Raw genomic sequence first — 24,743 nt, 5'->3', positions numbered from 1 at the left:
ACTTGCTAAGCAAACTTAACAAAACCGCAACAAAGCCTGACCTCTAAGAACAAGGGAAGCCGAGTCTCGCCTGAACAAGAAGAAAATTATGTGACGTTATAAATTGTGGCGTCTGTTATATCTGGCCGAGTTGTGAAGTGAAAATAAAATAACAGATCCTTAGCCGAACTAAAGATTCTCCTGTTTTAAAAACATTGCAACGCAGTTTGATATTTTATACCGAAACGGGTTTAGTAGCTTCAGCCCATTTTTTTACATTTTTTTCATGTGCTGTAAAGCCAAAAATCTTTTGTCGAAACTTATTCCTATTTAGAAACACGTAGTGTAGCCTTAAGAAAAATTAACAATTTAATTCCAGTCTGCTTTAAAAACTGCCGCTAACATTGTATTCGTGCTAGTTGTTGTTTTAGCAACATGGCCCATTCCCATGGCATTTAAAACTTTCATTAGAAGCACAGAATGACGTCATAACCAAGCAATGTAAATTTTCAATCGGAAATGAGTAAGACGATGATGGTGGAAAGTGGGGACGTACCGCTTTAGCTTCTTGCAGTGTTCAAGAATCGAGTGATTACGCTGCTTTTGATACGTGCTAACGTGCTGCTCGATAGAAGTTGAATAATGGAACCGCCAGCTAAAAAGCTCCGACCGTATGTCACAAAATGGGAAAGGAGACAAAAGGCCGCTGCGGAGAAGAAGTTGCTGATTGAGAATGAAAACGAGCGTGAAACCTTGGAGGAAAGCGATCTTAAAGAGCTTTTTTTAACTAATGAGACTGTGCTTGAGTACCAAGACAAGTTTCACAAAAATAACTTGCCAAGGTGATTGGTTGAGGCATGTCACTAAAACGTATTGATATTGTAATATTTATCCTTGGACTGAGTCTTTGCACGCATTAAGCCCAGGTTACCGAGCTATTCTTTGTTCGAGTTCCGATTGTCACACATTTTTTATTATGGTTTTTTGATTTTTATAGTATTGCCCGAATTTAGAGCTGTCTACTGAACAGGAGCAAGTGTCATTAATGCCTTGACCAAGGGCATTACAACATTTGGTATGGTGCCACTTGGTATCGAACATGGATCCTGAGCCACATTTGTTGCAAGGCCAGTGCTGTAACCACTCGACTATCGACCGATGTCACAATATGTGAACAAATAAGTTGCCTATAAGCTCCAAAATGTTACTTTAGTATTAAGAACTGGCAACCAACTTTGTCGCCATGTTCACCCTTGGACTGAGACAAGTCTTGCCCCCTTGGTGCAGTGGTTGTCTGTGAACATTCTTCAATAGATCCATTTTTGCTTTGATTTCTGTTAGGTCTTGCTTAAGTTTACTTATTTTGGATTCATGTGTTGCTTAAAAAGTAAGATTGATAATTGCATGAAATTGTTGTTTTTTACTTGTCATGTGCCCAAGATTGAAATAATACACCTTTCTAAATACCCATAGAGGACTAAGAGAAATAAGCAAGCCATATACCACAGACATCTTAAGTTCTCATGCGGTATTTAGAGATTTCCGTTTGATCATCCCCCAGAATGACTGCATTCATCAAAGTTGTTTATTTTCAGAAAAGTTTGTAAGAAAGCTTCGTTGTCATGTGACCCACCGTGGTGCCTTCGATGGTGCCCAAAATTCAGCCACTTGCTGGCAGTAACTTGTGAGAAAACAGTCAAGCTTTGTGATGTGATGAAGGATAACGAAATAAAGTAAACTTGCATAAACATCTCTTCAACCCGTTTAGTTATGATTATTATCCCACAAAGCTTATTGTTATTTGAAATCAAACCAGAATGAAAGAATTTTCAATTGACTAAGTAAAAGATATAAACTTGCATGGTTGCATATAACACGATATTTCATGTTCCTGCTTCTACTTGCAGGGTGGTGCACACGTTGCAACATGAAGCTAACACCAGGCACTGCGACTGGTCGCGTACTAGTCGTCAGCTTGCTACTTGTTCATATGATCAAAAAGTACAAGCTTTTGATTTTCTTTCTCAAGGGAAAGTTACTTGCACGTGAGTTTGCTGAAATCGTTGTCGTTTGATTGCAACTTATCTGAGATTAATTTTAACTCAAATCTTTTAAGTTTAGAAATTCCTGAGACTCCATCCTGCCTCCAGTGGTGGAGAGATGATGAAAATATGATCTTAGTTGGAGGTGAAAACTCATTCCTTGCATCTTATGATCTTCGTACAGGCAAGGTGAACGTTGAAATTGTGTTTATTCTTTGCAACTTTTTCATTCTTGTGGGTTGTTAAAAATCGAAGAATTATGTTTCATAGACCAGTAGCTCAACTTCTCAGGAATTATTGCATAGAATGTTAAAAATTTATCAGTTTAAAAGCTAAGCATCATCACTGGCGTTGGGTCGCTGGTTCATGTGAGGTCTGACCGCCAAAAAAGTTCTAATGTTGACACAGAAATGTCACATTTTTGTCTTGTATCGTAATGTTACAGTATCACACTTGGCTGCAACGCTTTCAACAGTAGAAGTTTGTGAACATCTGTTTATATCTTTATAACCAACCTCAACTTGTTTATATTACACAGGAAGCAAGCAGATACAGGTTTAAATGCGGGAAGATTTTATCGTTTGATTTCTTCATCAACAACACAAGTTTCATGTCAAGCTGTGACCAGGTGAATCGACAATCCGCGGAACACAACCTCATAGTCTGGGACGTTAGGACAGCGGCAAAAATTTCAAACCAAATTTTCCATGTATGTACTTAAACACAGGCTATGGTACCAATTGACACAACAATTTTATTGCACAATAATTTTTTTTCAGGAGAGATACACGTGCCCCCATCTTCGAGTTCATCCAAGCGGAACGAACATTCTAGCGCAGACAACTGGAAACTACATCGCACGCTTCTCTACACAAAAACCGTTTAGACTAGATAAATTTGTCCGATACCAGAACCACACGGTACATAGCAGTGAATCAATAAAAAGCCACAAAATGCCAAAAAGTTAATTATATATATGATGTCTGCAGGTGAACGAGTATCCAGTTGGATTTGACATTTCACGGGATGGTCAGTTTGTGGTTTCGGGAAGTTCCAATGGATCAGTTGTTTGCTACAAACACAACAACGGAAATTACATGAGGACTATTTCTCTGTCTGTGACAAATGAAAGCGATTCTTGCGTTGATGTACAGTGCCACCCAGTGATGCCAAGCATGGTTGCCATTAGCAACTGGGCAGGCAATGTTTACATAATCTCGTGAAAGTGTTCTTTGGTTCTGGCGTCCGACGTTCACTTCCCATCGAGACTTCTCACATTTCCATGGATATCTTTCCACTGCAACAAGACATTGTAACAATTGTGCAATCGTTGCTTTATTTGTGAAATTCAGGACATTTGGTTTCAACACATTAAGTTCTAAAATTTATGCTCCTTGTGTTGGCTTACCGCGTCACTTTCATCAGTCGCTGTTGTTTGATTGGTTGATGGGAGTTGGGCTTGGCTTCGTCCTCTTCGTAGTCCTAATACTTTGACGTGATTGGCTGGCACATATCCGGATTTTTTTCCATCTGCCGTCCCTAGCAACCATCCCCTTACGTGGGGTTGTTGGTCTATCAAACAGATGTTGCAGATGTGAAAAGAATTATAAGATATCTATCTTATAATTCTCTCTGGGCTGGGACTGACCTCTTGGGGCGAGAATGAGTCTGTCTCCGGCTCGGAATGATAATTCCTCGTCATTTTCACTTTGAAAGTCAAACTCTGCCCGTGCAATCACATGATCCCCATCTCCGTTCATCCATGTCGATGCGTCCGGCCTGAAATGTCATCGACAATCACCAGTGTGTTACCGCTGGCCACAATTTTACCTCATACTTTTGTGAGCTCATTCCCTTTAACAACTTCCATATAAGGTATGGTCCTCCAAGCACAACAGCGACAAACAACATGATTGGCCACGATTTCTTCTCTGATGGCGTGCTTGGTTTCTAAAGATGGAAAAAGTTCACATTAACATCTTACTGATATAATATTCGAATTGTTGTTTCTTATCGAGTGGAATATACATCGCAAATAAATTTTCATAAGCTCAATGCCTCAGCTTAGTGTTGTTCACTCACTGCAGCAGCTGATGTCGGTTTGATTGATTCCCACGCCTCGTCACACGGGTGCACGCCCAATGCTGCCATCGCTCGACGATAAAGATAACGGAAAAGTCTGCCGATGAATTTCAATTAAACATAGAGTCTGCTGTTTCAACTACAAAGATTCAAACATACCTGAAAACAGCAATTGAAGATAAGATGTCTGTGAATGTGGCTTTGACCCGAGAGAAGTGGTCGGCCACGTCAAGTACGGCACGGAACGAGCTGTACACAGCGCCAAATGTGGACTCCAACATCGCCGAGACCTGATGAGAGAATTTAAATGAGCAAAACAGCGACAACGCAGTGAGCAGATGGTCGTGGCGGCTCTTACCGAGGAGAAAGCTCGAACGATGCTTTCAACTGATTGGAAGGCTTGCCGCGTGCTCTCTTCAGCTTGCTGGGTGAAACTACCGGCATTGTTCAAAGAAGAATAATTTCGATACGGTGAGCCGTACATGCCTGAGCTTCCGTACATTCCTCCTCCGTACATACCACCATATCCACCTGACGCGAATTATTACACACAATATGAGGCCGAACAATCAGATGAAAGTTTTCCAGATAAAATTCAAGCAGCCGTTGAGGCGATATAAAACCCACAGTTTAATTCTTAATTTATTTTATTTAACTGGCTACAACTGGAAGCAGAAATGCCTTTAATAAAATAGTGAGGTGTAACCTATTCCGTACGTTCCTCCATAACCGCCGTAACCCAGACCCCCATAACCTGGTCGGTAAAGAGGAGATGATGCCCTCTAGTGACAGAACAATAAAAAATTAAAAAAAATAACAATAAAAAAAATCTTGAAAACGAAACAATTTAAACCCACTTGCTGTTGGGAGGGCCGGGTTGGGACCGGGGGGGCCGTACGAGTTTCTTCCATCTCAGCAGATGATCGCAGGTTGCTATAGTTACCGGGCGACTGACCCCGGTTTATCTCCCAAGGCTTGGGGGGAGCACCACTTGATGACATCACAATTACTATTATCCTGCTGAAATCAATAAACAACAAAAAATTATTGCACGGCACCGAACATCAACATAACATGACTTCAGATAAACTCCACGCAGGTGTTGGTTGGGCGACTATTTCCATAGCGTGAGCTTAAACACAATTCAATTCTTCACAAAAGGGGCTTCATTTTGCATATAAGCAGTTGCAAAACATTAAGTTTTCAATTGTAAGATGCGTGCAAAGATGGTGGACTGGTTCACATAAAACGAAACACAAACAATTCACCAACTCGGCAATGTCAGCAGAATCAAAATTGATTAAATACAGAAATCGATTGTAATTTGTATGTAACTAAATCTTTCCATACTTGGCACACACCTAGTGTACATGAACAGAATAACAAGACCGTGAGTAGATGTTGTTAGCAGCCCAACACAACGTTAACTCTGGCAAATGAATGTTGACGAATCTAAAACAGTTCACAACGATTGCGAGGATAAAAACTACAATAACATTGAGTTAACACGTCATTGCCATTTCTGTTAAATACTTGTAGCAACGAACCCCATAAATTGATGAGGGCAACACAAGTTCATACGTCACAGAAATACAGTAGCTATGGTATAAAGAAGCGTTACGTTACGCAGCACACGCAGATCGTACTTCGTCTATAAAAGACGAACAATTATGAACAGTGGTGCCTCCCAACACGACTCGAACCCCCGGGTTGTCAGCGTTATAAGCCGCGATGCACGCGACTTCCTCGTAAGTGGTGCCACCCACTATAAACACTATGACATCACCAGGTCTGTCCGACATCACAGAAGCTCCAGCATAAGGATAATTTGCTTCTTTTAGTTTCCCTTTCAACAAATCATCGAGAATGTCTTTGATCTTGGGAATATGTTGGGTGTAAACATTCTCAACTCCTTTCATGCCTTTGAAAAACTTCTTTGTCATCGAGATTGCTCCTGGAAAGTCATTTGCGTGGTTCGTCCGCTTCCCGATCGAGCCATACTTCATGATCGCCGATATGATCTTCCGCCCATCCACTGATGAGAGTTGATCCATGAGTGAAGTTGTCGCATTGTTAGCATGAGCCTCGTAACGAAGGGAGTATAGAGCAACAAGTCGAAGGGCATCCAATGGGTTGGTTGTCGGCTTCTTTAACAGCTCTCTCACACGCTGCAAGGCGTTTGAGTGGTCACTCTGGCACGCAACATCTTGTTCACATTCCGATATCTCGAGCAGGTTTCTTGCCGAGACAATACGAGAGAGTTCTCCAACTACAGTGACGTGCTTTGCCACCGTGCCGGACATCTTCTTAAACTGGGGGTAATTCTCGACAAACGCTTTCATGTCTTCAATGGATTCCACTTTCTGCTGACTCCTGGTCTTAGCTTGGAACTCCTCCATAAGGCCCTTGATACTGGCGCCAATCTCACCAAAGTTTTTGTACAAATTTTCACAATAAAACTGGTCTTGCAATGGGGAAAGCACCACTTCGTTGAGATCTTTTGAAATTCCTGGAACTTTTGAAAGATCGACTCGACTATTTTTAATGCCGAGTAATTCATGAGTCATCGCTTGATAGGTCCACTGGTTTAACAGCGGTGAAATCGAGTCATTGCGACGATCGAGAATGAGCAAGATTGGTGTTGAGTCAGCACGACGGAAATCAAAGAGTGACGCTTCACGAGATATCAACGACTTAACGCTGTCTGCCAACTGACAACACATATCGGAGTTAACTTGGTACCGGATCATCGGACACTTCTTGAGTGCCAGCAGCACAGCTGTGAGGCCGTGGCAAGCTCGGGTCAGGTCAGACGGCTTCCACATGAAGTGGCGTGAACATTTTGGCAAATTCAAAGTGAAATGATTTGAGTCAATCGGGTAATAATCAGCGAAAAACTCGTGAATGTCGCAAACGCATTCATTCTCATCACTCTCGGCAAGAAGTTTTACGTCGCTCTTGCTCACTGCATGACTGAAGTAGAGATAATATTTCCCGTATCTTGGCGACTTTAACTCTTGACAAAGCAGTTGAATATTTTCCTGGGTAGGTCGGAGAAAAGAGATCACTTTAACGTGTCTCATTTCGTCCCGGTGCATCGAATCGATCGTTTCAAAAAGGTAGACTTCCTGCTGGAGAATCTCGGACTTTGCATAGACCATGCTCACAATCCCCGTCGTTTCTCGGTCCATCAGGAGCACTTTCATCCCGGGACCAGCATCCGTGATCATCCGGGACACATAATTCTTAACAGCCAGCACAACATCCATTTTTAAACCTAACCACCTGGAAAATATTCAGAAAAATTAAATAGCAACAAAATTAAGAACTTCACTGCCTATGCATTTCTTTGCCTGACCCATCCGCTACAAGACACGACAAGCGTGGTACGACAAGCAATTAACAATGACAAATCACATTTAAGGTCATAAAATCATCAGCTTATTGCACAATTCATTATATGTACAAATAATCAATACAAGTTCTACACGATGCAATCAACCTCCAACATAGCCCGTCCATAAAAGGGGCGGAGATACACAAAGCGCCAGAGGCAGCATATAATATAACAACAAGGCATATTATGTAAATCACAAATGCATTCATAGCAAATTGAAACGTTTCTTAACCAGACATAAACAGCCAAAATTTTTTTGTAATCACAGAATTAACGAAATAAACTTGTGTGGTAAATATACAGCAATCAAGACTACTTCTTACACAGGCAAATTTGAAAATATTCTCCTAATCATTATATTGGGCAGGTTTCACAATCAAATGTGTTGGAAGCGACAAAAGATCAACATCTTCAAATTTTCCATCTACGGATGCATGTGAGTGTGACATCATAATGCGCAAGTGGGGCAGGGTCTGATATCCCAATGCTAACGGAATGATGTTGAAAGTAAGGGAGTGGGTGGAGAATGGGGAAAGAAAGTTATTGGTCTGTTTTGGGCCAGCAAACATGAAGGCGTCAGAGGAAAGGTACTGGATCTCCACAAGCCTTGACTCATTGCTCTGGTTTTCGATGGAGAAGGATATTTGAAACGCTTCCCTTAAAACAGCGAACGATGGTAACGATGCATTGACATGCAATGGCACCAACTTTGCTGTCACATTGGGTAGTTTCAGTGTCGTTAAGACCCTCGGGACGTCACCAAACTTATCCAGTCTCTGCCACTCCACCTTGAAGTATCCAACAGAAGTGTTGTCGACATGTCTATCTGTTGAGTTGTTGCAGATGACGTTCAAACAATCAGTAAGCGACTCGTCCTTGTATAAGACACCATTTAAACCTTCTGCTCCTCCGATCACAGAGAAACCGCTCTCGGACGGAAGAGTTGTTTGAGTTGAAAATATCTGAATCGGCCAATTACTGCCAAGCGTCAGGGTTGTCAGCACAAAGAACGGTTTGTTGTAGACAATCGATGAAGCTGTTTCAAAGTTCTTTGAGGTCACATGACTGGCAATTTTGAAGGGTGGGAGGACGTCGAATGACACTTCTGTGCTCGCTGAACTGGAACAAGTCATTGTTTTTAGTTGCTTTAAAGAATCGATGCATGAGAAAATCGCGACATCCCTCACACTGTACGAGGTTTGGAAGGTAAACTTCAACGTTCCGTGAGTGTTCGCTTTCACATAAATCACTCTTTCAAGCTCCTCGCCAGGGTGTAAGTCGCCAAACTTCAACTCGGCTGTCTTAGAATTGCATTCACTCAACTCGTAAGCAGTAAGAGAGACGCAAGTATCCTGGAATAATTCCTCCTCCTGATGTAAGCTCGGCTCAAGAGAAGCAAGAACAGTTACGTTCTCAGCCAAGATACCGTCTGATTCTTTTGAAAAAATGCAGACTTGCATTGGAAAAACCTCGCCAACTAACGCAGGAGCCATGTGTTTGACATCAACCTGCAGCTGACATGCTCGCTCCGTGGCTGTAGTGCACCTACGAGATGGAATGGCAGACCACTTTGTACAAGAAGCTTGAACATTTCGAGGGCATGAGGGTATGTCAAATGCAACTTGCTCAAGTTTTGAGCCAGGCCACTTGAGGGTGAGTGAGCCAGTGCTTGAGAATACACTCAAAGTAAGTTTCTCAACTTCAATGGACTTGAGTACATCGGACCTGTGAAAAGGAAATTCAAAAGAATGAGATTTCACTTTCCATGGTTCAAGCCGAAATTCATCACCAGCAAAGGATTTGGTGATGTCATAGACACTGTGGTTGAAGCTGATCGTCAACTCTGACACTTGAACCGGCTGTGGGGCAAAGAGGATGCTGTGGAGGTGGATCAATGCGCAGGAATCGAGAGGATATTGCTCCTGGCTGAAGAGGACTTTACATTCAATGAAAGGAACAAGATCAACAACATCAACTGAGGTATGGATAGCGGGTTTATCTAACGCTTCTTTCCACACTTCGTGTGCCTGGTTCGGGTCATGGTCTTCAGGTCTGACTTCACCAACGTAAGCCTTGTCAATCACAATTCGCTTTGGTACTTTCCCACTGATGATACTGATTAAATTTTCCTGAATCTTTGTCTTTTCATCAATTGTGATCTGTGAATAACGACCCAAAAGTTCCGATGAAAATGCGCAATAAAGGTTCACATCAGCTGTGCAATATGCACAATCGAGCAACAATGCAAGCAACTGAGTGAAAATATGGCACCACCTTCCACTTTGGTATTGAGATTTGGCTTTTTGCAGAAGTGCTATTGCCTTTGAAAAATCCTTGGCGAAACGATACTCCTTTGCCATCTGAATGGTCAAATATCGCTTGAGTCTGGGACAAGGAAATTTTTTGAACAGTGCCACGGCAGAGCTGAGCAGGGGAATGATCTGCCAGGAATGGTCAAACTTTGCTTCTCTCAATTTCAAAGCCAGGATTCCTTCCTTTTCCCTCGACGTATCAGAGAGATCTATTCGTTGATGACTCTGACGCCATGGCCGTTGACCGTAATATTCAAGGGATTCACTTTCCAGAGGATCATTTGCCGGATAGGGCTGATTAGAAACTGGCCTGCATAAAGAATGAGCCAACTTTTTCCGCAGCAGAGCGTAACACGCTGCTTGCTGATAATAAAATCCAGGATGCTGGGTTTGCACTGCCGTGAGGTTTTCAGACTGAATCGCTTCGTTGAATAGATCCCCAAACACAAGAAATTGTTTGCTCAGCCACGCACTGTGCTCAAAAAGAAGCTCATTGTTGCCACATAAAGGTTTGAATAGTTCAACATGTCGTTGAAATTGACTGATGGCATCGACAGGGGCACTTAAACTGAGAAAGCAGAGACGACAAATCTTGTAGTTGACAAAACCTCCAACCATCTTCAGTTCCAGGTTGTTTGTGTCGTGAAGACGCAGCTCGTGTATGTGATTGTAGCACTGGTGGTAATGCTTCAAGGCCGTTGCACTTTCCTGCATCTGTTCGTTAAAGAAAGCAATTTTGAACTGGTGTCTCGGGAACAGCAGTTGGTGGGTTGTTTTATTCAAAAATTCCTTGTGTGCTTTTACTCGGCGGCACTCCGTGTGGTAGTAAGCTTGAGCAAGTTCGTAGAAAGCACTCTCAAGGCGTGTTATATAACCGAGTAAGTGGTCAGTGTGTGGGAGCACGAACAACGATTTGGCCGATAAATCGCATGCGCTGCACAGTGCAGCTGCTCGTTCTGCTGCAATCAAGTCCTCACCAGGTGGCAGGGGAGAGCTTTTCTGAATTAGTACGACGGCAACTTTTGTTGTTCTTCCATGCAGGCTTGTTCGTACAACCTGCACTCTTGAAGCACAAGCGAGGTACTGCTCCCGCCATGCCCCGTCGTCCCAATCAAGCTCAAAGAAAACAACGACGACAGCTGGGACTTGGCTCAAATGTTTCTTCAACCAACCTGTCTTGAGCAAACCTTTCGGGATGTACCAGTCGTAAGATGATCGCTTGGCCTTTGATTGTGGGTATGTGTGGTCTCCTGGGAGACAGGAAAATGAAATTTGCAACCTTTCATTCCGTCGATTATTGCTGAAAGCATCCCAGATGGATTTGTGCACAGCATTGTAAGTTACATCAAGACCAGTAAGCACCACAAATGGCATCGGTCGGCAGCTTAACTCTGGAGGTAGATCTACAGCACTTGCCATGTTTATTACAATAAAAGCAAAGCTGGCAACACACGAAGCATTTGATTAGCTGAAATATGCCATGAATACATAATGATACGATTGAATAATGCTGGTTTGCACGTTAGCCTACAATTTTTATTTCTTTTTTGGATTGCCAGAAGAGTTTAGGTAAGGTAGCTAGCCTATCGTAAGCGTCCTTAATAAATCTAGGCCTGTCTGAATATTGTTGGGTCTTGTACCGGCTGAAATGTGTCCTGCTTAAACCTGTCTCCTATGGTGATGTCACAAACATTAATGTGATTATTGGTTTGATAATAATCATCATCAATGTCTTTCCCCAGCACCGCACACAACTCTTAATTTTTCGTATTGACATAAGCAGACACATAGCATACATTGTCTGCTAGCTTAATAAATATCAAGTTGGCATACCATGATTGCTTGGCTATGGTTTAGTTTTCCAAACAGCAACTTTGAACGTGTTTAAAGTGTTCCTGGTTACTCCTTCGTTTACTTATAAATCATCTTTAAACACAGACTGACTGATATGTAACTACAATGATCTAACCAATTGTTTGTGAATTTATTTTGTAGAGCTGCGTAATAGCACGCAACTGCAGTAAATGAATAAATTAGCGTAGTACAATATTCTATTGTCTTACTTGTTGGCGGAGAAAATTCATTTCATCAAATTTACTTAATAAAATTAAAATGTAAGAATGGTGCTTCAAATTCATCTTGTTTCTTGACTTAAACGCTGAGATTAATTTTTCTCGCATGAAAACAAAAAATCTCTTTTGGCAGCTTTAATTAAACATTCTCCGCTGTTAATCATGGTAATCATAGAACTTACATTTTGAAGCAAAAATAAACTTACAGAACCGCTTTCGTGAATCCGTTGGCGAATTCTACTTTGGCAAAATGGAAACTAGTTAGTAAAATTTTCAATCCTAAAGAAATTCGTTTTCATGTTTGTTAATGTGATGTCATAACTGGACTGATTCAAACCATATCTATCGATATAAGGGCTTTCACGTCCATTCACGCGGTAAGACGCCGCATTCACTTTGACTTCATGACTTCAGACGAACGCACGCGCAGTTTTCCTTCAAAGCGCAGAAGGCTTCGGCCTCAGGCAAACTCATAGAACCATCGCATTTCGAGGTTTAGAAAAAATCTTTCATTAACGCCGCCTAGAGTGAAATAATATTGTCATTATAACGCCAAAGGCACACGACGGGTGAGGTAAAGAAACCGGTGAATGGCCGGGTAGATGAGTCAGGGAAAGAAACCGGTCATATTTATCTAACTGTTGCCGTTGGCTCAGCAGAGTCAAATCTTAAATTTAAGTTGCTGATTGGCTGATATAGCGATATAAAAACTTAGGGTTCAAACCGCTCTCTTTTTCCCTTCTGGCTTGTTCATCATTCAATTCAAGTGATAGCTCTATTCGGATTAGAAAATGGATATTAAATTGTTTCTGATGTGACTATGACTATATTTTGGAAAATATAAGAATTTAGACTTTATAAATGTTGTGCTGACTTAAAGAAACAATCAGAGATAGCTTATGCGACGGAGTCAAAGATAAAATAGTCAAGGAGTTCTAAAAGAAAGACTAAAAGCCTTTGGCTTTAGGCCAACCTAAAACAATCAACATCGTCATGCCCGTACACGTCTCTCCATACAGCGGTTATGCGATCCCAACCAACCATCGTTTTGTACAATTTGTGGCATCAGGATAGACAAATACTTGTGCATATGATATAAATCAGTCGTATCAACAACTACAACAAATGCGTTGTTTGTTAAACTTAATTTAAAAGTTTTTGGAGAACTACCTGTACATAGCAATTATTTACGGCGTGTTTGCAAATTGTGTTTACGCTAAATTCATACTAAATAAACTCGTGCCGGTACTCATGTTTATCAAGACAAGGAAGAGACGAACCGACATGAAAATAACTCCCAAAATTATCTGCACGTTTTATCCATTGCAGACAAAACAGATAATTTGTAAAAATATTGCTATGTCCCTATTATTTCGATATTTTCAGTTTTCTTAATTTGTCGTCTAACACTAAACAATGGGATTATTTATTGTTTAATAAAATTGTAAACGTCCGTTCCGTCTATTCCAGGACAAATATTGCGGAAATATTATTGACACCTTTCAAGGTGTATCGTCGGTAGCTTCAAAGTTTGTCCGTGATAGCGGTTTAGATTTTATAAAGATTGTCAAATCATGGGGTATTAGCAGATCAATTAGATGTAACTTTTCGTTTGCGCCAAAAATGGGAAACGTTTTGTTGAATCGAATTTCACTTAGTTTAAACATTTATGACAACTGCAATAGTTTGAAGCATAATTTCAAAAATTTTTGTCAAAACTAAACATAAAAAACTATAAAACTAACAATCTCCCGCCGACCGTCAGATGGTGCTTTCAAAGCATTTTAATTCACAGAATAAATGCCATGAATGTCGAAACAAAATCAAATTCTTATCAGCGAATCACTTTTCGCAGATTTGATGTAGAGTTAGGCCAGGGGTGGGCGACATACGGCCCGCGGGCCGGGTCCGGCCCGCAGACAGTTCCGCAGTTCAGTTTTGACTTCAGCAGCTATTGAAATACATTATTTGTTAATAAATTCATTAAATACTGTTTTCGGTCTCTATGCTTAAAACTTAAAGTTTACATTAAATACGATTTATTCCTTGCATAGGTGGATAAATACACGATTAATGTATCGATTCAGGAATCCGGCCCGCCAAGTAGTTCATTTTCTCATATCAGGCCCGCCGACCAAAAAAGTTGCCCGCCCCTGAGTTAGGCCATTCTTTATAATGTATTGCGAGTTAGTGGCAAATAGAGGGTTAAAATGATTATAATCGAAATTGGTTAAAAAACTCAAAAAAACTCAAAAAAACTCATAACGTTTTGTGGAATAATAGTTAATAACAATAGTTAATAACAATAGTTAATAACAATAGTTAATAAAAATAGTTAATAACACAAAATGTTAACCTTTTGCTTTATGTTAAGCCAAAGATTTAAGGAAGGTTTAGAAGCGCCACGGGGTAAAGTTTAATATTTGATGACTACGACCTACAACGCGCGCGAGATCAAAAATTAAGGACAGAAGGACAAGTAGGTGGGACTGATCAAAGCAACATGAACTCCAATGAGACTCCGCGGTATTTTAAAGGAAAGTTGTCGTTTGTCTGAAGAATATGGTAGAACTTATTTTACCAGAGAGCTTTGTTATGTCACAATGCCATGGAAAAGCTGCATGTCTTGGTCGCAGTCTTGCACTCGACACAGTGTCAGGTTGATGTTCTTTCCAAAACAAACTTTACTTCTTCAAGCTCTCAATCTTGATGACGTCATTACAGGAAGAAATACTCACCCTGTCGTTGCTGATGCCCTCTAGCGGACTGCGTTCCTGAATTATACGCAGGAGCCCCTCAGGCAAATACTTTTATGCATCAGAGCTGCACCTTCCAGAGCTGTAATACCACTCTAGATCTATATCTGTGGCTCACCACAATCAAGAGCGGAAAACAAACACTGGAATAAACGCTCGAAGAAAACACAGCACATATTTTCAGGTTTGTTAAAATTTCACCTTTTTGTCATCTGTGGACATTTCCCTTTTACTTAGTTGCGGTGGGCAATTGCCTGGTGACCCACGCATTAGTAATTACGTTCCTGGCATATGGTACTTCAGGAACTTAAGTTTAGTTTCGAGACCAATCTACAGCTCTTAGCGCGATGACTTGAAGTAGAAAGGCAACACAGGTAATTGTGTAGGTGACCATGCAACTTGTATCTTGTCGGTCTATTGTTCCAGTTCACCCGCACTCCAGGCTGAGTGCAACGAACGGTATTAATCAGGGAAGTCCGGTTGATAAAGCAGCGAACTTAAATTTAGAAACAACCTTTAGCTGATTTCCAGCAGTGGTCTGTTTTAGTGCGTGTTTAATTCCGAGTTTTTTTCTCGCATCAGTAGTTGTACAAGTTTGGTGACTGTTGGATTCTGGTCGCACTTATCATTGTATTTGGTTTGCAGTCTTTGCTTGCTTGCGCCAATTCGCCAAGAGAAACAAGATTTGGAAAAATACTTTTAAGTCGTAAATCAATTGTAACCACAAACAATTGTGTCGAAATCTGAGGCGCATATTTCTGTTCTTTTGCACCAATATTGCAACTTTCGTAAGTTGTTCACTTAAGTTGTAAGCTGTTGTGAAAATGCAAAACCGAGAAACTAAATCGGTGAGTGAATCTATGATAAAATTGTTTAACTTGCTCGATGATAACTCGCAAGTTAAACAAATTGCTCGTATCTTTCACTACTCCAATTCCTTTACAGGTTGGTGGCCGGTTACCAGATGAGCAAATGAGTGGTAAATACAATTTTGTTTAACTTTCAAGAAACGTTTGTCTGAAATAGTATCGGAATAAAATCACAATTGATTATTCGCCCGTGTACTTCATGATTGTCACCTAACCGAGTCATTCCTTTGCTGACTTCAATCGAGTCTATTTCTTCAGATTAATAACATTTTTTACCATTTTTCTAGCATTTCAAAGAGCATTTTCCGTTTTCGACAAAGACGGCGATGGCGAAATCACAACTAACGATTTTGGCAGACTCTTTAGGTCGCTCGGACAAAACCCCACCGATGCTGAGCTTCAGGTAAGTGCTGGTCACGTGCTTGACGTCACTCATACGTGCAACGTTGATGAGATGAATCTTCTCACCACAGGACATGATCAATGAGCTGGACATTGAGGGAAAAGGGAAAGTTGACCTTCCAAATTTTCTTGATTTAATGGAGAATAGAATGAAATCCACGAGCAGTGAGGAAGAGATTCGTGAAGCCTTCAAAATATTTGATACGGTAAAGTTATTTTGGTGCCGATGACGTTGCCAAAACTAAGATTGTAAAGTTTGTCACAGTTTTGTGCAAATCAATGGATTGTGATTGAGTAATGGTGCTACATAAGTTTTTATCATCAGGTTTTGTCGTAGCAAATTTAAGAAGAAAAAATTTGCTCCTGTCTCAAGATTGCTTGATTTGCTGCCTTTGACTTGTTTCTTAAACGTATTATATTTGTTAATTTGCTTAGAAGTGCTGCCTTGTGTTCGGTTCGTCCAACTAACTCCAATTCGCTGTATTAGTTCAGCTTCGAAGTTTATTGTTTCTAGGAAGGCAAAGGCTACATCACTGCTGCTGAATTACGTCATGTGATGACGATCATTGACGACGAGCCAACAGCTGCAGGAATAGAGGAAATGATTCAGGACATCGCGGACCAGGAGGGGAAAATTTATTGTGAAGGTAGATCTGAGCTGTTCTTTTTTTTGCACGCAACAATATATGATGTCATGATATTCCAGAATTCATCAGAATGATGAAAGCCAAGTGAGCGATATTTCATATTCAATTCTGCATTGTGACGTCAGAAAGTGCTGCAATCGCTCCTGTCCCCATTCCAACGATTTGCCAGTTTTGAATTTTACAAATTTACATTTATATCCATGCTGGTCTTAGTGATAGTAATTGCCGATGCTTAACTGAAAAGGAAAATTTTTTATTTATTTTTTCTGTAATGCGTGTTATGTAAGTCTCAACGGAATTACCTGTGTTACGCTTCTGCTCCAAGTGATTAGAACTTACTACAGTTACTGAACGGGGAATATACACAAAGCTATTGATTAAAACGAGAATTGCGATCCAGTCAGAATGAACAATTCCAATCAATTCCAATTCTATTCATTTTGCTCCGGGACTGAAGTTAGTTGGAAACCTGTTGGACAGTTCTTTATAAAGATGTCTATTGTTGCACCGGTTGTGCTTATTGCGTCACTTCAGCAAAACAAAAAATGAAATAATTTATAACTTTTACAACTGACTGCGTGACTTACCAGCGTGATATAAGAAACAATTCTGTTGTAAAATATTTAACTCCATAGGCTATGCTGTCGTGCCTTGCATAGTTAATAGCGAACCTTGCCATAGGATTAAAGTGATTTAGTTAGAGGAGTAAGACTGTATGAATAGTTGGTGTTAAATTTAAATTACAGGATAGATTTGAGTCATGGTCTTTTACGTTCAGATTTTGAATTTTGGTTTAAAAATAAACTGACAAAATAGCTTTGAAAGTACAATTTGTTCTGATAAAACGGTGACATAGGGTGTTCTATTTTCACTAAACACTACAGCTGGTAGTGGCACACCACCTCATTGTTTCACAAGCTTTGTTACGTCATTTCACATTGGCTACTGCCAACATGCTTACCATGCCTACCGTGTTAACTATTGATTATGAATAAATTTAAAATCTACCCACCGGCAATAAATGACGTGATGGGCTGGTATTATTTCATCTTTAATGGAAAGCAGAAATTTATCTGATTTATTTGTTTTACCTGATGGCGGCTGCCTTCGCTCATATGGCGTCATGAACTGAATGCGTGACCGCGATATTGTTTGTTATTGGGCAAACGTTTGTCATGAAATATTCAAGGTGGCAGGTTGTGCCAGCGCAGGGAACATGAACATATGCAGTTTGATGACGTAGTCACTTTATTGGTGCATTAATTTAGTAAAGAGAATTCCTAATTACTTTTCGTCCAATCATTGTCATGGGCGAGCTTGACCCATTTATCCATCGCCGGCGTCGACCTACTTGTGACGAGTCTTAATCTGTTTACTGGTCAGCTCGGGTTGTGGCAATCACATGGAACATGAACAGCTGGGCAGCCGTGTAACTTGTCAAACTCATTCACTGCGAGTCGGATTAATTATTATCTCTGCCGCTGTGCGCTGCAACCGATATCGACTTTTTTAGCAGTTGTTATTATTTATTGTGCGCTGGGCCTATATATGCGTCCTCACCGCTGACTGCAGCACAGAAGATAGAATGCAGACCAGAGAGAAAGTTGTCAAACACATATAGAGCCACAATGACGCTCATCTGATCAGACTTCATCCAAAAAAGATGTCGTCAGTGAGTAGGTTAATCCCCTTCTATTTAGTAGTGAAGCAATTAGTGTCAAAATTATATCTCAAAATTGTCATTTATTATGACGGTGGTGGCGGCAGTTATGACATAAAACCAACATGAGAATCGGTACAAACGTGGTGGGGCCTTAGACTTAGGCAGGTTAAGGTTTAGGGGCTAACTATATTTCCAGACTTGGTTTACAATAATTTTTATGAATGAAAATGGGGCGCTTAGGAAATGCAGCAATACAATATTCAAAATGAGATTTTTCATAAAATATTTATGTTATTCTAATATTAGGGAAGGGGAAGGAAAAGAAACATTAACAGTCAGTTTTACAGATAAAGGTTTTAGTTATGCGTGGAAAAGATTGAGCTTTGTACGTGGCGTTTGGATAAGTTAACATTTAAACAAGGAAATTGAAGCAATGTTATGTTTCAGCGAAGACACCGCGTTAATTTGATGCATATCGGTCATCTGGGTTCATTGCTCCGATTACGATTTAAACGTTTGAGACAAAGATAATATTTTTTTATAGTATAATGGTGCTTGTCACTTTCAGCCATAAATAAAGCAAAATATGAGATTTCAGTTTCGCATGGGATTGGTTCTAGCGGCTCATTGCTCGCGCGCTGTCGTGCGACTTGATTATCCGGGGCTCTCAGTCAAAGTTAATTTCGTTTTGTCAGTCAGGCTCAAATCGCATGAATATTTAATGAAAACCGTGACATTAATTGATGTTTTGCTTCTCTGCTCGGGCCAAGATATTTGCATTTAAGAAGATTTGCTGCAAGTCTATTCCCAAAAGATGGTTCTGCGCCGAACCTGGTCAATAGTTAACCCTATTCTAACTAGGCTTGGCTTCTCCCGCACACTGTCATAGCAAAACGTGACGTACAGTTGCATTGTTTGCTGTAGAAACTTGAAATTTGGTGACTTTTCCTAAAAAATGTTCAGCTATCTGTCCATGTTTGTTTGATAAAGTTGGATTTTGTAATTTTTAAGATATTGCGATATTTTCATAATTTTCCTCTGCTTTGCTCTGCTCTCCGCATTGAAGCGTATTACTCATTTACGCACCAATAACTCGACTAACTATTCTCTTTCGTTCTCTTCTCGCGGTCAGCTGGTTTTCCGCACAGCGGGGGCGCGGCGTAACAAGAAGAATTTCTAGAAATGTGTCACTTTTAGAAATACTTAATTTACACTAAATTCACTTTCTTTAGTTTTACAATTATGATGTATACAGGAAGCCAGATGATTTTTCTACTAACCTGTCAAAATCCGATCAGTTTACGACGTATAGTTTTCTAGTAATTAACGATTGAAAATGTGTGTGCGGGGTCGGCCACACCTAGTTTTTTAGTAAACTCGCGAGCCTGGTTAGGATAGGGTTAAGGCGTAAGCAACACCACCCAGTCCCATCCAAATCAGATTTGCTTCACTTTGTGATGGACCCGGGGGGAAGTAATACGGTTGAGCGCAAACGCAAATAACCACGAGTATTTATCGAAGTAAAAGAAACTTGGTGACCCAATCATCATTTGCATGATCTCAGGATGTTCGATAGAGACGGATCGATCACAGCATTTTTAGTGTTTCTCGAACGTACTTACAGTAAGGAAACAATTACACGTTATCTGTTGTCTATTGCAGGTTTGTATCTTAGTTTGCTGTTTTGTGAAGAAAAACAAGAACAAAAATGGTAAGAGAATCTGTCGTGGATTGCAGCTTTTAACGACTTGGTTGATTGAAAGTTACAACCTAAAGACATTCCTTGCACATGCCTTGAGCGCGAGTGTTAATATTTAATTATTTTCTTCACAGGCCGATCAGTTGACAGAAGAACAAATTGTTGGTAAAAACAGAATAGATTTAGTTTTAAGGTCGTTTAATAACTTGTATTCAATTTGCATAACTTGTACTAATAACTTATCAATGACTTGGATGCTAATTTGTAAAAATAAAGTCGATAAAATGGGATAAATTTTAACCAATTCAGATGTGATGCGTCACGCGCTGTTGGCTGAAGTAGACACGCAACGTATGATGTGAACTCATGTGAACTCTGGTAGGGAATAAAAAGGTACATGTCGTTTTTATAGACTTCAAAGAAGCATTTTCCCTGTTCGACAAAGACGGCGATGGCACAATCACAACTAAAGAACTTGGAACTATTATGAGGTCACTCGGACAAAACCCCACCGAGGCTGAGCTTCAGGTAAGTACCAGCAAGGTCGTAACCAAGTTATCAAACACGAGTCTCAAGTCAAGTCCCAAGTGAACCCATTTTGTCACAAAAAATCAATCTTATATCTAAAACCAGTGTATATGGAAAACAATCGCGGAAGCAGACATAGTTTCTATGCGAGAAAAGTTACGAATTTTTACAAATTTCCTTTGTTGATCCACACGTGTTCGCAGACAAAAACCTTCATTTAAAAATACTTTTGGAAAAACAAGAAAAAATTTTTTTACCTAATCAACGAGAACTGATTCGAGTCAAGTCATTTAGGCAATTTTATTGAATGAAACTGAGTCAAGTCAAGTGTTTGTAAAAAGTGATTCGATTCGAGTGAACTTGAGATGAATCTTCTCTCCACAGGACACGATCAATGAAGTGGATGTTGATGGCAACGGAACAATCGACTTTCCAGAATTCTTGACCATGATGGCAAAACAAATGAAAGACACAGACAGCGAGGAAGGAATCCGAGAAGCATTCAGGTTGTTTGACAAGGTGAGGAGGGGTATTTTTTGACGACACTTAAAACGAGAGGTGTTTTAATTTATTTGTATGGTAGTATTTGTACATAACTTGGCTGTGATAATGGAGATGTTTATTTTACCCATTACAACCGTAATGTGTTGACTGACACACATTAAGCAAACCCGATGAAATGATTTGATATCATTTTTATCCTCGACCGAGGCTCGGACTATTCTCTGCGCGACTTAAACCCGGCGAAGATTCCTCATCACTCGAGCCCCGGTTACCGAGCTAGCTTTAGTGCAAGTTCCGATTGATTTTTAATTTTTTAAAATACATTTACATTTTTTTTCACATTTCACATTTCATTTTTTTTTCACATTTTTTATAATACATTCACCAGGTTTACTGAACGACTGGGACCAACTACAGCCGTTATAGTCTATATACTAATTAGTAGCATTGTGAGACATGATGTGATGTTTAGCCGACCACGAGTATGCATTAGCTAAGTGGGTTTATGGTGTACAGGCGACTAAAGTTATTTGTGTTAACTTAAATACTTAATTGTTCTTAGGACGGCAACGGATTCATTTCAGCCGCTGAATTGCGTGACGTGATGACGAATTTTGGTGACACATTAACAGATGAAGAAGTTGATGAAATGATTAAAGCAATCGCAGATCCAGACGGGATAATTCGTTGTGAAGGTAACTGCACTTTCGTTAATGAGCTCATTGTGTAGTAGTTTTAACACACCTGAATATTGTTTGTTTTCATGTTCCAGAATTCGTCAGCATGATGACAACGAAGTGAGCAATATTCCATATTCAATTCTGCATTGTGACGTCAGGAAATGCTGCAATCGCTCCTGTCCCCATTCCAACGATTTGCCAGTTTTGAATTATACAAATTTACATTTATATCCATGCTGGTCTTAGTGATAGTAATTGCCGATGCTTAACTGAAAAGAAACTTCAGCACCGCATTGAATATTCCCATAAATATATCTTAGTATTACAAAGCCGGTGCCGTTGTAATCCTTGTACACTATTCTCCAATCCCGAGTGTAACATTATGTAAATTCTCCATTTGTGGTTTTTATACCCGTCGTAAACAGAAAATTAAAACAAACAATTTTGTTTCGTGATATTTTCCAGTAAAAACATTTTTAGTTGATGTCGGAATCTTTCGCGAAGCACAGGAAGTGCTCGTGGTGGTCCTGACAATATCCTTGCTCTTAAATATCTTCAATTTGAAACAAACTTGCATGTAATTTCAGCAAGTTCTGGCGATGGGCATATTCCAACTCACACAGGGAGCTAGACAACAGTTAAATTGTGTTCGCAGCAAACTCCATTCATGGATGACTGCACAAGTTCATGGATGACTGCACAAATGCACCTCGATCGCAGCGAGATGTCTGGAATTTTACTTCTATGGAAACAGCCAATGACCAACAGAACTCCAATCAATTTTTTACAGATGACTTCAAAGAAGACCCTTCACAAATGAAGTCACTTATCACTGTTGTGCAAATTTAATGAGCTCATAAACTCAATGTATGGACCCAATGGGCTTGATGTAGGGGATTTACCGACATGAGACTTATAAATGGAGACAAGAGAGACGAGACAAGTTTGTTATTTCAAAAAGACTTTCGAGAAATGTTGGAATAACGTCAAAATACGTTTCTTTAACCAGTTGCAAAGCGGCAATTGATGACCCGGATGTAATGATGATGACGAATTTCACACATACTCATTAACTTCACCAATCGAACACGCAACCAATTTCCTTCTGGTAGATGCTTTAAATTAATAAATATGAGTTTTTCTAATCATGTTCCTAGTCTGTGACCCCAGAAACCCCAATGACAGCATTTCAAATAGGACCAAACTTTTAAACCAGGTCTGACTCATTACTTTCTTGGTGGGTAATTTGTGAAATTTACTCGGATAGGTACAAAGCTACGCTAATATGCTTTCTCAAATAAAACTAAATCACTAAGTTTAGTGCAAGACGTCGATAAATGACGTTGAAGCTTGGGGTTTCCGCCCAAATACCTGCTATTCGTTAACCTGAGAGTTGTTATAAAAGAAGTCAATTTCATTTGTTACTAAACAAGAGCGGTCAAGCAAAATGTCATATCTGTGACCTGCTTTAAAGCTTGCCTCGAGTTCTCTTCATCAATCACGTGTTTTCGTTTTGTCTTCCTATGTCGTTGCACGGTTGCCGGGACTTGTGCTTGGACTTTATACTTTGTTTTTATCATCCACACAACTTTTACTTCATCTTGTCACAACCTAACGCCATTCCTGTCCATGACCGTTCCAGCATAACCTATTTATAACAAATCTAAATACGTTGCATTTTTACATCTTCTTAATGCCGCCAACAAGTACCAGAATTTGGCCACACGATATATAGATCTCTGCTGCCATGGCATCGAATACAGGCATTTCCACAAGAACGACAGGTTTTTAGTGTTTTTACCTGGTGTTTGGATGTTCATCAAGCGACGTCACAGCATGTTTGTCGCTAGTGGGCGCTTGAAGGAGGCCAGCCATGGCTCCTTCGTTTATCTTGAAATGTTTGTTGAGCGAGCACGGTGACAAAATTCTTGAAACGCTCAGAGTTAGTCTCTTCTTCATGAGCAGGATTGATCGTCGGCGTTGAGGTTACAACCCTGGTCAAGTAGACCGTATACAGCTTTCAGGGTTGCATAAAACGTTTTTTAGCGAAACTTTAACTTTAAGTTTCGGTGCTAACAAGAAATCTCGCATGCTGACCGGTACCTTGTTGGTGAAAGCAAATTTTTTTGCTGAATTCTTAGGAGATACGGTAATGGCCGCTAAGTAGAAATCGCTTTTCTTGCAACGAGTCCCGTAGATCAGCATCTTTCTCGACAAGCTACACTGTTATTTTGTTAAACACTTTAATTAAACACGAAAAGTGAGGCCGAAAAGAAACACCTAAAATGGTTACATGTTTAAATCGCACATGTTTATTCTGTTTGGTGTTTAAATGTTGTACGTGTTTACTAACTAGGTGTTTATTATCTGATGCGTATAGTCACTTAGCAGTCAAAATTTCCAAAATAGCTTTTATTACAGCAGCGCAACAGAAACAAGGCAGGTACAATCACGGGCGCCAGAATTATTTTTGGCAGGGGCAAAATTCTAAAAAAAGCACGTTTTGAATGTCATTTTGGTTGCAATTTGAGCCGTCTCGGACTCCTGGCGTTTTATTACAGAAGATATGTATATATATCATTGCTCTTCAACGTAAATGTCTTTACACTTATTCATATATCTTTAAAAGAAAATACATACACACAAGATAAGTAGAGACACTTTAGCGACGAGTCACTCAACATCAAGTCAAATATTTTAGTTGTCAAATAAACTGAACTTACTAGCCAATATCTTACATTTCCAACACGCTTAAACAATAACCTAAAAATGACTTAATGCGCTCAGACAATTGCTTGAAATGAACGCAAGATGCAAATTAAATAATCTGGTTCGATGCTGTTGTTTTATTTTTAAATCTGCATAAAATGTCCCCTGTGCCCCTTGGTGATGAAGCAAAAAGGCAAGGGCTCAATAGCCCCTTCGCCCTCCCTCTTCCGGCGCCCGTAGGTAAATTTGCTGCAACAAATTTAGGGTCCAATTATTGCTCATAATGTTCCATGTTCTTATTGCTTTTCAAAGAAGATGTATTTGGATGACTTGTGATAACCAGACATACCAGATGAGATAGTAAAAAAACCCAAAATAGGGTAAGCCTTTGGGTATTGCAAC

At 40.0% G+C, this 24,743-nt stretch overlaps 6 protein-coding genes across 9 annotated transcripts; 3 read left to right on the top strand and 3 right to left on the bottom strand.

The window, feature by feature from the left end:
- The first annotated feature begins 346 nt into the window (after window positions 1–346).
- Window positions 347–4,076, top strand: LOC143462981 (WD repeat-containing protein 25-like). Of its 2 annotated transcripts, XM_076961316.1 has the most exons (7): window positions 347–821; window positions 1,575–1,712; window positions 1,887–2,024; window positions 2,096–2,210; window positions 2,560–2,730; window positions 2,801–2,941; window positions 3,011–4,076. In XM_076961316.1, exons 1-7 carry the CDS (start codon window positions 622–624, stop codon window positions 3,242–3,244), a joined length of 1,137 nt encoding a protein of 378 aa, XP_076817431.1. In that variant the 5' UTR covers window positions 347–621; the 3' UTR covers window positions 3,245–4,076. The 2 variants fall into 2 exon arrangements, with proteins under 2 accessions (XP_076817431.1, XP_076817432.1); XM_076961317.1 differs by lacking the exon at window positions 1,575–1,712.
- Window positions 2,756–5,605, bottom strand: LOC143462982 (peroxisomal membrane protein PEX13-like). Its single transcript, XM_076961318.1, has 10 exons — window positions 5,465–5,605; window positions 4,961–5,123; window positions 4,810–4,885; window positions 4,462–4,634; window positions 4,263–4,393; window positions 4,104–4,200; window positions 3,859–3,971; window positions 3,670–3,800; window positions 3,430–3,593; window positions 2,756–3,318 (listed from the first exon to the last, which is right to left on the bottom strand). The coding sequence occupies exons 1-10, from the start codon at window positions 5,473–5,475 to the stop codon at window positions 3,274–3,276; spliced, it is 1,104 nt and encodes a 367-aa protein (XP_076817433.1). The 5' UTR covers window positions 5,476–5,605; the 3' UTR covers window positions 2,756–3,273.
- Window positions 5,124–7,377, bottom strand: LOC143462980 (vacuolar protein sorting-associated protein 45-like). Its single transcript, XM_076961315.1, has one exon. It carries the CDS (start codon window positions 7,370–7,372, stop codon window positions 5,726–5,728), a length of 1,647 nt encoding a protein of 548 aa, XP_076817430.1. The 5' UTR covers window positions 7,373–7,377; the 3' UTR covers window positions 5,124–5,725.
- Window positions 7,378–7,388: 11 nt separating this feature from the next.
- Window positions 7,389–11,611, bottom strand: LOC143462977 (trafficking protein particle complex subunit 11-like). The gene has a single exon (XM_076961313.1). It carries the CDS (start codon window positions 11,229–11,231, stop codon window positions 7,848–7,850), a length of 3,384 nt encoding a protein of 1,127 aa, XP_076817428.1. The 5' UTR covers window positions 11,232–11,611; the 3' UTR covers window positions 7,389–7,847.
- Window positions 11,612–14,939: 3,328 nt separating this feature from the next.
- Window positions 14,940–17,522, top strand: LOC143462631 (neo-calmodulin-like). Of its 3 annotated transcripts, none has more exons than XM_076960861.1 (7): window positions 14,940–15,014; window positions 15,286–15,428; window positions 15,586–15,619; window positions 15,797–15,912; window positions 15,983–16,117; window positions 16,426–16,558; window positions 16,903–17,522. In XM_076960861.1, exons 3-7 carry the CDS (start codon window positions 15,613–15,615, stop codon window positions 16,965–16,967), a joined length of 456 nt encoding a protein of 151 aa, XP_076816976.1. In that variant the 5' UTR covers window positions 14,940–15,014; window positions 15,286–15,428; window positions 15,586–15,612; the 3' UTR covers window positions 16,968–17,522. The 3 variants fall into 3 exon arrangements, with proteins under 3 accessions (XP_076816976.1, XP_076816974.1, XP_076816975.1); XM_076960859.1 differs by having other exon boundaries at window positions 15,286–15,488; XM_076960860.1 differs by having other exon boundaries at window positions 15,286–15,488; window positions 16,618–17,522.
- Window positions 17,523–19,811: 2,289 nt separating this feature from the next.
- LOC143462634 (calmodulin-like) lies at window positions 19,812–22,082 on the top strand. Its single transcript, XM_076960865.1, has 6 exons — window positions 19,812–19,932; window positions 20,055–20,085; window positions 20,333–20,448; window positions 20,833–20,967; window positions 21,515–21,647; window positions 21,725–22,082. The coding sequence occupies exons 1-6, from the start codon at window positions 19,930–19,932 to the stop codon at window positions 21,751–21,753; spliced, it is 447 nt and encodes a 148-aa protein (XP_076816980.1). The 5' UTR covers window positions 19,812–19,929; the 3' UTR covers window positions 21,754–22,082.
- Window positions 22,083–24,743: the final 2,661 nt, after the last annotated feature.

This window comes from Clavelina lepadiformis, chromosome 6 (genome assembly GCF_947623445.1).
Source record: "Clavelina lepadiformis chromosome 6, kaClaLepa1.1, whole genome shotgun sequence".
Lineage (NCBI taxonomy): Eukaryota > Metazoa > Chordata > Ascidiacea > Aplousobranchia > Clavelinidae > Clavelina > Clavelina lepadiformis.
This window is presented reverse-complemented; position numbering and strand designations above follow the sequence as displayed.

Bases quoted from the DNA above. Each gene is read 5' to 3' on its own strand.
- LOC143462631 (XM_076960859.1), top strand. From the start codon at position 15,465: ATGCAAAACCGAGAAACTAAATCG. The intron at 15,489-15,585 runs GTGAGTGAATCT...ATTCCTTTACAG, and splicing joins AAAACCGAGAAACTAAATCG to GTTGGTGGCCGGTTACCAGA. The intron at 16,559-16,902 runs GTAGATCTGAGC...AACTTACTACAG, and splicing joins GGGGAAAATTTATTGTGAAG to TTACTGAACGGGGAATATAC.
- LOC143462981 (XM_076961316.1), top strand. From the start codon at position 622: ATGGAACCGCCAGCTAAAAAGCTCCGACCGTATGTCACAAAATGGGAA. The intron at 1,713-1,886 runs GTAAACTTGCAT...TTCTACTTGCAG, and splicing joins ATGAAGGATAACGAAATAAA to GGTGGTGCACACGTTGCAAC. The intron at 2,942-3,010 runs GTACATAGCAGT...TGATGTCTGCAG, and splicing joins TCCGATACCAGAACCACACG to GTGAACGAGTATCCAGTTGG.
- LOC143462982 (XM_076961318.1), bottom strand. The intron at 4,886-4,960 runs GTGGGTTTAAAT...TTCTGTCACTAG, and splicing joins CCCGGCCCTCCCAACAGCAA to AGGGCATCATCTCCTCTTTA. The intron at 3,594-3,669 runs GTCAGTCCCAGC...TCTGTTTGATAG, and splicing joins ACTCATTCTCGCCCCAAGAG to ACCAACAACCCCACGTAAGG.
- LOC143462980 (XM_076961315.1), bottom strand. From the start codon at position 7,372: ATGGATGTTGTGCTGGCTGTTAAGAATTATGTGTCCCGGATGATCACG.
- LOC143462977 (XM_076961313.1), bottom strand. From the start codon at position 11,231: ATGGCAAGTGCTGTAGATCTACCTCCAGAGTTAAGCTGCCGACCGATG.
- LOC143462634 (XM_076960865.1), top strand. The intron at 20,449-20,832 runs GTAAGTACCAGC...TTCTCTCCACAG, and splicing joins CCACCGAGGCTGAGCTTCAG to GACACGATCAATGAAGTGGA. The intron at 21,648-21,724 runs GTAACTGCACTT...TTCATGTTCCAG, and splicing joins CGGGATAATTCGTTGTGAAG to AATTCGTCAGCATGATGACA.